Raw genomic sequence first — 10,818 nt, 5'->3', positions numbered from 1 at the left:
TGATGTCCGCTAACGCTGCTTCGTAACTAGTACGAGGGCGTACTACGCGTGTACAATTACCCATTATGTTCCGGCATGCAGGAAGTGCTCGCTGGTTGCATGGGAACGTTTTATTAAAAACAAAACAAACTGTCAAAGAATCATCGTTTTTGTTCAGCCCTCGAGAATAGCCGTGGGGCTTTCATTTCAAATAAAAAATCTTCAGATGTTCAGAGACCACCCCTGCTATCTCTGCCGCTTCTCATTTTATTTATTTATTTATTTATTTATTTTGTTATTTTAATTTAATTGATACAAATAACACATACATAATAAAAGAAAACTCTGATAAACACTCAAATATACAATCAGAAGAAACAGGAAAAACAGGATAACCTCTTTTGTTTTTTGCGGTTTTCCGCCCGATCTGATTTAACTGCTCCACGTACTTTATTTTATATTTGTAATGGCCAGCGCTTCTTTTCTTATTCAAACAGGTTAAATGTTCTATCTCTATAGCTCTAACGTGTTTTCACCCGAGGCGCTAGTTTTCCAAGTGCGATCAGACTCCAGCGGAAATGCGGAGCTGACTTTATTTGACGGCGGTTTCTTTTTAGCTACACAGACAGAACATAACTTACATTTGGTTAAAAACTGCAATATTCCGGCCAGTGGTTTTGTAAGAAACTGAAAAATCTCTGCACGTCACGATCACAGGTTCCGATCCATCAAATAAATTAATTTTGGTCAATTGCAGTGCATTCATATCACAGGACTTCTGTCAGTTTTCAATAGACTGTCAATATAGCGAGGAAAAAGGCAATTTGATTACTTTGTTCAGTGATCTAATTTTGTTAGTCTAGTTTCTAAAGAAGTCACGTACCGGCCCACCCAACGATTAAAAAAATAATTCAATAGAGGACTGAACCACGAACAAGACCAATTATTTAGATCAGCAAAATAACACATTGAGACAAGAGAAATAAATAATAAATTGTATTTTGTCGACCCCAAAATGAGAGCTAAGCATCGGTTTGATAACAGGACAAAACAAAATCGAAATAAACTGATCAAATATTTCAGTTTGAAATGTTACTGTGTAATAATACCGAAACGTTTGTTTTAACGTATGTCGCTGCAATATATTTCCCATCGACTTCTTAATTTCTTTTCTCTTCAAAAACAAAAGAGTTTTCTTTACTTCTTGACAAAAAAGAAACAAATGAATAAATCAAATAGGCGAGTTAATTAAAGTTAGAATAAATTGCGCACGCGCATAGAGCCAGTTTGCAAGTACAGTGCAAAATCGTGTCTACAATGAAATGATTCTTCTTTGGACAAACAACGATATGGCACGTTCTATCTCAACGCAGACCCCAGCATTAGCAAAATACTCAAATTAAAGGTCACTCGTGAGAGGGATGGTTTCACGTCTGTGGTTTATTTCCTTTGAAAAGGCCCTGGAATGAGGAAGAGAACTGACCACGTGACGATGTACAAAGCATGCAAGGAGTTGTGGGAAGTTATTTATGCTGAGCTTATTCATGATCAAAGTGCTGTGTATCTTCGTTGCGACTCGTAAGAGGTTAGCGATCGTGGGTTGAAATGGCGCTTGTGGGGTAGCGTTCTGTTCAACAAACAAAGCATGGAGTGCAGAGAGGAGGAGGAAGGTCCTCAACAAAGCCTCATAGCGCAGGAAATTCTGTCTTTACCGGCGCGAGAGGTGCTCAGTTACTGTAAAGTTAGAGACCCGCTTTCACTACGATTGAATATTGTGGGCGCTTTGAAAAACTGGAAAGATGTCGCCGACTCGCTCGGTTATCCTACGGAACAGATCCTTGGTTTATTCGCTCATGACGCTAGACCAGGACTTGTATTGCTAGAAGACTGGATGTACAAAAAAAATGGTCGTTTAGGAGAACTTGTGGATGTATTGACTAACCTCCAACTCTGCGCCTGTCTGGAAGTGATCCACGAGTGTGTAGAAGGTACGTCGCTAATTTTTGTTCCACCAGCGAAGTTCTACTTTAGGAACTTGTGTGTTGTTGTAGACGTTGATTTCTTTACTGAATTCTTTTATAATCAGCCTAGCTTAGGGAGAGTTGTTCGTTAGACTGAACGCCAATCTCTACAGACTACAAGCTTTAGAAATAACTGCGTCAAATCTCGTGCTTCAATCTAGCATTTCGCTCATTAGCGAGTGGGCAGTCGTGCGGCAACCTATCACGCAGATCAATATAAGCTTAAATCTAGAGTCGTCGAGCGTTGTCTATTGAAATTATCCTTCGTCGATCGGTTTGTAGTGTAGTGGTAACCTTGATTGAGGTTTGTCAATTTAAGGAAAGGTTAAAGCGAGATGGCCATAATTCTTGCAAAGCTGGCCAATAATTGAACCTATTCACCTTCCCACGCGGCGGTATATTTGCAGTGCAGAGTGTACCATACCATATTTTTTAACCGTTTTAGTATTAATAACTAGAGTGTTAATAAACAGTTCTGTACATCACTGAATGAAAAGATAGGAACGAGTCCCTCAAAACAATTTTTCAGGAGAAACTTAATTTAGGCTTTGTCTGCCGAGTACGTCAGTCACCGACACGGTATGAAAGGTTGAACTAGATCGAAGCTCTTCCGTTCTTGGAAATTCGTTTCATTTCTAACCAACGTGTTGCGAAGTGTTTTGTATTCGACTTTTAGGCTTAGTAGAATTTTAACTCAAGCTAGTTTTGATCAAGTCTCCATGTGAACGGCGAAATCCATTTTCTTGAAAATTCGCCCAGGTACATGTACACACTGTCTTGTACGTGAGAAAAATTTCAAGTTCGCAGTGGTTGTCTAATGCTACAATGTCAAATGAATGACATTGTGGTTTTTAAACAGTAAGGCTCTTTTATCAAATTGCGTGTATTTTTGTTTTTAACAGCTTAATATTACTGAAACTGGCATATGCTCGCTAATCTGCATGTTCTAGATCTTTGAAAACTACATGTGCATGTAGATTGCCATGCACTATTAGTCACGGAAATCATAGCGAGTGTGAGTTAACTTCCGTTTATTGTGAAATCTTTCGTAACATGCAGTTTCACAGCGATGATTTTTTTGTTTGATATTTTTGTGGTGAAATATAATCGGTGATAATTTAGATCCTTTTTTTCTTGCTTGGTCCCTATTTATTTCTTTTTCCATGTTACCTTTAATGGCAAAAATATCGGTGACATGGTTCATTGTTATCGATGCGCCAACCAGAGCGCTATTGGCTGCTGAAACAAAGAGTCATGTTTCATGGTCCAGAAATTTGAATAACAAAACCAGTGTTTGAAAATAAATACAGTTGAACTTCTGTTAAGCTTCCACCTGTTAACATAACTGGCCACCCCTTGTTAAGTGGCCAGTTATCAGAGTCCTGACATTGTTGTCAGTAAAATGCTGTAAATAAAGCTGCTATTATCTGGCCACCTTTATTAGCAGCCGTGGCCACCTTTGGGTTGTCCCAATTAGGGCTTTTATTGTTGTTACCCATATAATTGGTCACTCAGAATATAATACATGCTGTTTGGCTTTGTTTTGGAAAAAGGCAGCAACAAATAAAATTCTGAAATAGAAGGTGACCACTGATAAAAACACTATTGTTGTCTTCATATGATTCTTTATTTATAATGGAATACATGTACATTGACATTTCTGCTAAGCCAAATACTAAATCCTGACAAAACCCTGTTAAGTGGTCAACCCCTATTAAGCAGCTGCAGCCACCTCCATTTCCCTGATGGTGGCTGCTTAATTGAGATTTAATTGTACATTTTTATCTAACTTGATATAATCACATGCATCTCTTTCTGTGAATGCTGCTGATGTGTCTGAAGGTGTAATGTTGTGTGCTCTGCTGGAAATTGTGAATGCCAGGCCTTTTGAAATGATGGAAAATGCTTCTTGAACTATCAAGCAGTAGAAAATATATCACGTTACATCAACTATTTCCGAGAACAGTGTTTTTGCTCTGGTTGTTTTTGGGTTTAGTTAAGTTTTTTTGCTTTTTTGCTGTATTTAAGAATAAAAGCTTCACAAAAGTTAGACACTCGCTTACCCTATATCTTTCAATTCTCAGTTTTTCTTTATACCTTGAGTTAAAAATGAACAAACATTAAGCCATGGTTATATACAACATTTTTGAGTTGGCACCTTCTTGCAAAAAGTGCCCCTCTCCATTAAATACATGTCCCTTCAACAGGAGCTTTTGTTTTTAATAAAGGCTGCAGCTATTCTAATTAACCATTGCCCCTTTGCAGGAAAGTGCACTTAACAGTTACTGTATTGATATTATACTATCTTCCATATCAGCACCCAGTCTGGTTTATGTGGTGTAGAGTTATGCAGATCTGATTTGGTAGTTTTGTAGTGTTGAAAAATCCAAAGAGTTAGGTATTGTTTTGCAGTTTGCGTTCTTCAAAGAGGTCAAGTTAACTAATTTAAACACATACGTTCCAGCCATCTATATGTACTACAGAACTTCCCCTTCACCCCCAACCCCCCTCCTTTTGCATTGACCTACCAAAATCAAGTTTAAAAACTGCAGTTGCTATATCAGAGATGCCAACCTAGAAAAATAGAAATCCAGGTGATCTTCAACCTTCTCAACGCTACAAAAAACGGTGTTAAAAGTATAACTCAGCTGTTTCAGCCACAAAAATGCATCAAATATTACAAACTTTTGCCCGAAAATGCCAAAAAATCAGCCAAAATAAGTGCTTTCCTTTGAATTGGGGAGATTTGGTGACCTGTATGGCACACCACAAGATTCGGTCTGTATCTGGGAGAGTTGGCACAGGTCTATGCTATATTCAAATTTTTTGTTTATTATATTTTATTTATTTTCAGAATATGAAACAACATCAGGGAAGGGCAACCTGCCAAGTGAAGGCGATGAGGATGATGACTTCAGTGACGGACAGAGAGACCAAGAAGGATTTGGACATAATTCTAACACTGCTCCATCCAGTATGAGTAGCAATGTCAGTGGGAGTAGCACAAATGTTTCGTCTTCAGACTTTAATACTTTTAACACAGAACAAACAACATCTGTAACTTCAGAATGTTCAACAACTTCAAAGTTACCACATTCTTCACAATACGTTGCAGCTGTGGACAGTAAGGCTTTGGATAATGGAATTGATAAATATTTAGAGACTGGTTCAGCTGACTACAAAGAACTTCAAGGAAAGTGTTTTAGTAGTGGTAACTTGAATGACGGGGGAGATTCTGCTGTGAAAAGACCAGATCTCTTTAGATTTAAGTCGTGGTCACCTAATTATTCTGAAGGAGAAACTGGTGGGAAACTAGAATCTGGCAGAGATGGAAGGAGCTTGATTAACCGTTCTGTTTCCCATGAACCAAACTGCAAAAAATCCAAGGAAGGAAAGTCTCTTCGGAAAAAGTTCATCAGTTTGATTTCCAAGCGTAAACGTCAGAAGAAATCATCTGAACAGTCAAGCAAGGAGGAAAAATCTGGTACAGTTGAAACGTCCATGAATACATCAGGCACTGCCATGAGCTCTTACAGTGAGGCTGCTCCAAGGCCATGTGAAAATTTGTCTCCACTCAATGTCACAGAGGCACGCAAATTGTCACTTACGGATAGTTTGAGCTCCGCAGAATCCATTGCCTCGCCAATATCCCCAGGATATGAATCAGGGTATATGTCATCGGAAGGTAATGCACAATGTACATGTATGATTACTAAATTATTATTGAATCTGTTTTAATAGACAGGACTTTTTTCAAACTTGATGCTGATATTGTTGGGGGCAACAGTGTCTACAGCTGTAATGATTAGTATCCTGGACTCCACATGTTAGAGGAACAAATGTACATGTAGGGTTTGTTGTCTTAGGAAACTGTTGGACTGCATCAGTGGGCATGTGAAACACTTGCAAATAACCTTTTATCAACTGGAAGTTGATATGTAAATTAATCACTGATGTGACTTGGTTAAATTAATTAATTATAATTATTTAATTTATTTATTTATTCAATTGTCAGCCCTTTGTGAGACAAAAGTCTTGCTCTGGTGGAGGGTTAATGCTCAAAATGTCTGATTCACTAACTTTGCTACTGACAGCGGTTCATTAAATGCTTTCTCAACTTCATGGAGGTCTGCCTTCAGGACTAACCAGCTGTAATGTGCTCTGGATCAAGATGTTTCATTCTCACATGGCCTCTCTTTAACTCAGAGTACGTTGCATACATGTATGTATACATGTATGTATACGTGTATTATTTAATTAATGGACGTACTGTAACCATGTGGCATTTTTATTTTTTTTGTAACATAGGTCCATCTGTGAGTTCTGGGAAGACAATTTCCATCATTCACTGCTCTGACTTGGAAGGGGAAGCCTTTAGAGAGGAGGTCTTAAAGTTGTACAATCGTTTTGAACGTTCACTGGGCTACAGGTGTCACTTGGACAAGTTAGAACTTATTCAAGTAGCAGAACACAAGTTCCGCTATGCAATAAAAAGTGTCCAGGAGAGCGACTTCTTGTTTATTTGTGTCTCGCCAGAATTGAAAAGAATTTTTGATTCTCCTCCTGAAGAAATCAGCGACAGTCTTGAAGGTTTGTTTGGAGTTGTACTCTCAAAATATTTAATTCCCTCTAGCATTTATGTGTAATCATTATTTTAGCAGGGGTTTTATTAAGGGCTGGCGACTGGGCAAATTGTCTAGTTGTGAGGATGATTTACCAGTCTGGATTGATCATCTAGAGGAAAGTCTTTCTTAAATAGAGAAGTTCAGCTAAAAACAATTTGCCTGCCTGTGAAAACCAGTTGACCTCCTACTGAAAGCAATAAATTAATGATTGAACCAAAGTAAATATTGCATTGGTAGTGTCTGTTTCTTTACATCAGTGGTAACCTTGATATTTTTAAACCCTCAGCTGATGAACAGTGCATGTTGCGACTTGAATCCGATCTGATATTAGCTGACCTTGCTGTCCATGCCAGCAACAGGAAAGGCAAATTCATGACCATCATGCTCAAAGGATCGTCCAAAGGTGATGTGCCATGCTTTTTGAACTTGTTCATGAAGTACCACTGGCCAAAAGATGAACGAAAAATCCGATGCATGATAGAAGGACAGCCAGAGATTGTCCCTGCCCCTGTTGGCAATGTCAAGACTGACCCTCCTTCCCTGGTGGTGAAACCAGCTAAACTGAGCTAAGGTTTGTCATTTAACGTTTGTTAGAGTGTGCCCATGGATTTCCTTGCAGGACTGCATCATTAGTCCTTTTTTGAATATGTTAATGGATCCATGTAATTCAGTGTACATGTGCAGCAGCAACAAGATTTTATAAATCATGTCAGTTCTGGTTTAAGTCACATGGGGAAACAATAAGTGAATGGTGCAATTGCCAAAAATCATCAGACAAGTATTAAAAATTGCTTGAAGCTGGCCACATACTGTAACATCTTGGTCATTAATCCATTATTAACATTGGCCGTTATTATCAAGTCCTCAGACCTGTACAGGTATAAAGGTGTTTGAGTGGGCTTATATATGAGAGGATTTATATGAATATCTAGTTAAGACCAAGAGATAGGCTTTGATTTTAATGCAGTGAAACCTGAGACAAACCATTTGTCAGAAATAGAGCAAAAACGTTTGACCAGCCAAGTGGTGTTTAAGTTTTAAAGTGCCCCAAAAGTTGACAAAGGATTGGAATTTCATAAGTTAGTGTACTGTAATTTAGTGAGATAGAAAATGGCCAAAATGGTATCAAAGAGGGACAAACTTGAAATCTCAAGTCTGATTTTGCAAGATAGTTCATTCTTCTTTTAACACTACCTATGGTTTCTGTCCAATGTTCCTGCTTGTGGAACTTGATTTTGTTTGTCTCCTTATAGTGGTGAAGTTACATGTAACATGTTACAAGCTATTTCTGCATGCAGAGCTGTCAGTTAATTCCTTACTGAAGTGGAGGGAGGAGCAAATACTACCCACTTACATGTATGGCTGCAATTATCTGGATTGAAACTCAGTTGGTAAAATAACTTAAATAATGTACAAATGCTATAATCATGGTGGCATTTTTAAAACTGATTTCTTATGTGGGGTTTTCTGCAGGAATAATTATATATTACTGACTGTCACAAGGCCCAAGGACACCCAAACCATGAACACTTGACTTTTTTTCATAAAATTTGTTGACTAAGGCAGGGCTGCCGTTAGGTTTTGAGTCACCTGTAGCTTTGTTCTCCACACCCATAGCAAACTTGTTTCTTTTTGGATGAATTCTCTCAACAACAGGCAATGTCACTCATAGCGTCAAGGGAAAATCAGCCATTCTCGGCTGTAACAGGTGTTGCGGGTTACTGCCCTCAATGACAGCCCTGTAAAGAATGAAGGCTCTTTGTACAATGAGTAAAAGGCTGCTGATTTCACAGTGTAACAATGCTGAATACTCGTACAATATTAGGATGCAGATCCCTCATTCTTTAGCAGGGGTGGATGCCAGGATTTTTCTTAAGAGGGGTGTACCTCTTAGGAACGGCGTAACTGACTGGTGAGGTAAACACATTTTAAAAGCAAATAATTATGATGAAGAAGGCTTCATCTCAAGGGGGGGAGGGTGGTGCACCCCTTGCACACTCCCCCTAGATCTACCCCTGTTTAGTCACTGAAAAAATGCGTAAAAAAAGTCAAGTGCTCGTTGTTTGAGGGTCTTCACTGTTATGTCTGTGAATCTCTTTGACTACAAAATCTTCTGTAAAATTAATTTGGCAGGAGATATGGCAAGGATTGACTCACTTTTAAAAGTGCTTGTAGTTGCTGTGTGAGTAGCATTTAAGTTAAGCATTTGTGTAACATTTAGATGCAGGGCTCTTTCTTTAAAGTAGGAAAGCTAAGTGGTATCTTAGGAGTACTGAATTTTAATTTGAAAAAACATTGTACTTACCAATACATTGTAAATACTAGTAGCAATTTCCTGTGTGGCACAGCAACCGAAATCATAAGGGCCAATATATCCTCGCCTGAAACATTTACAGTGACACCAGTTGTTGTTTGCATTTCATGTTCTTTGCTTTTATACATGACCGAACCTTATATTATCAATGGCAAAAATTCTATTCATGTGAGGTCAAGGTGAGCTTAATTTGATATGCAGGTATACCATGTAGTTTAAGCTCCATGTATATTATGAGAGCGCTGCAGCTTTTATACAAACTCTTGCCTTGTCATTTCTTTTCCAGCAGTTTTTTTTATGCCTTTTTGAAAGTATGTAGTTTTATTTACTTTAATTTCCAACTATAGCATTGTGCACTCTTAACCCCACCACCCCCCCCCCCTGCTCCACACACACAGGGTGCAGGTCAAAAAAAAAAAAACCTAGTTATTTTCTGAATGTGTTGACGTTGTCTCAATGTATCTCTTTGACATACTGTGGCATGTCAAGGGAACTGGTTGGTTCTCTATCAGGTCATGTCACAGCAAGATGACAATCCAGATCGGATTAATTTTATAAATTTCTTTATGCCAATTTCTGCCTTTTTCCCAGCTTGCTGGAAAGTTTTCTTTAGCTTTGTTGTGTTGAAGCAACAACCTCATAGGAGTGATTCACATTTTCCAAATGTCGGTTGCAAATGGTCTAGCTGTTTGAATCACACTAGGGGTCGAATTTTCGTGATGTTATAGGTGCACAACGCTATTTTAAAACCTTCTTACTCTAGATCTAAAGAGGACTAAAGTTCAAACCTTGTTCTGTGAACACCAATCAGAAAAACACTAACTTGTCTCCATGTCTTTCTCATGGACACAATTTTGTAGGACTAGAATCAATATGAATATGAACATGTTGGTTAAGGGAGACTTCCACTGTCACTGACTCAGAATTTTGTTTAAATCAAGTGGAGAAAATGTTTGAACAGCTGGCCTCTTTGAAGGAGGTTAAAGTGGGTTAATTTTGTTTGCAAATGCAAATTGTTCATGCATTTTCTCTTTTTTAATTTACGCTCAACGCTTCCAGTGAAAGCAATGCATCATTCAGCTATGATTGTATCATACACAACTTTGCCATAATTTTTGACGAAAACCAGTGGTCGTTTATATATCCTTGATGTCACTGTTCAAAAGATGTTGTTTTGCAAGACATATACAATATTCAATGGTTTGATCATGAATACATGTGCATTTGCACATTCTTGTGGATTTTATGAGCTGGTAGTGTACTTAGGTCTTGTCAACCTTGGATACTATAGGGTGTAGAGTCTGAAAGAGGGCTGTCCAAACGGCTGGGGATGGAGGTGCCACGCCCCTCTCAGAAGGTGTAGCACTAAACAGGATTGGCTGAGAAAATAATAGAAACATATAACAGAAACAGTGAACTGAAACACAATAGAAGTGTATGAAACAGGGAACCAATGAAATTACAGGTTCTGGAGAGGTGCGTGGCTTCTGGGGGATTAGATAGGTTGAGGGAAAAACGACCAGTTGTTTTTGAGTAGCAGCAGAATGCCTGCTGCGAGACAGTAATTTAATGTTATTTTGCATTTAACACTAGTCAGGGGGTGTTAAAACTTGTGGAGATCTCGGATCGATGTCTGACCTCCCCTAACCTTCTTATGACACATTAATGAGAATCCAAGGTTTAATCATCTTGACCAAAATAGGAATTTTCCCAAGGAAAATTTCTATAATTTTAGTGAGGAAAGCAAGTAGGGGAATTTTAGTGCTAAACATTTTGAGTGTAAATATAGTAGGGCTTGATTATTTTCACAATGTAACTATGATCAATAATAAATGCGAATCAACAGATCTTGGTTATTCCTGTGTGTGAATTTGTACAC

At 38.3% G+C, this 10,818-nt stretch overlaps 1 protein-coding gene across 1 annotated transcript; it reads left to right on the top strand.

Annotated features, from left to right (window-relative positions):
- Window positions 1-1,388: 1,388 nt before the first annotated feature.
- On the top strand, window positions 1,389-10,797 carry LOC145489046 (uncharacterized). Its single transcript, XM_081467943.1, has 5 exons — window positions 1,389-1,967; window positions 4,855-5,685; window positions 6,309-6,590; window positions 6,912-7,196; window positions 7,879-10,797. Exons 1-4 carry the CDS (start codon window positions 1,625-1,627, stop codon window positions 7,193-7,195), a joined length of 1,740 nt encoding a protein of 579 aa, XP_081324069.1. The 5' UTR covers window positions 1,389-1,624; the 3' UTR covers window position 7,196; window positions 7,879-10,797.
- The last annotated feature ends 21 nt before the right edge of the window (window positions 10,798-10,818 follow it).

This window comes from Orbicella franksi, chromosome 6, assembly GCF_964199315.1.
Source record: "Orbicella franksi chromosome 6, jaOrbFran1.1, whole genome shotgun sequence".
Taxonomy (NCBI): Eukaryota; Metazoa; Cnidaria; class Anthozoa; order Scleractinia; family Merulinidae; genus Orbicella; species Orbicella franksi.
The sequence above is the reverse complement of the archived record's forward strand: the minus strand, read 5'-3'. Positions and strand labels throughout refer to the sequence as shown.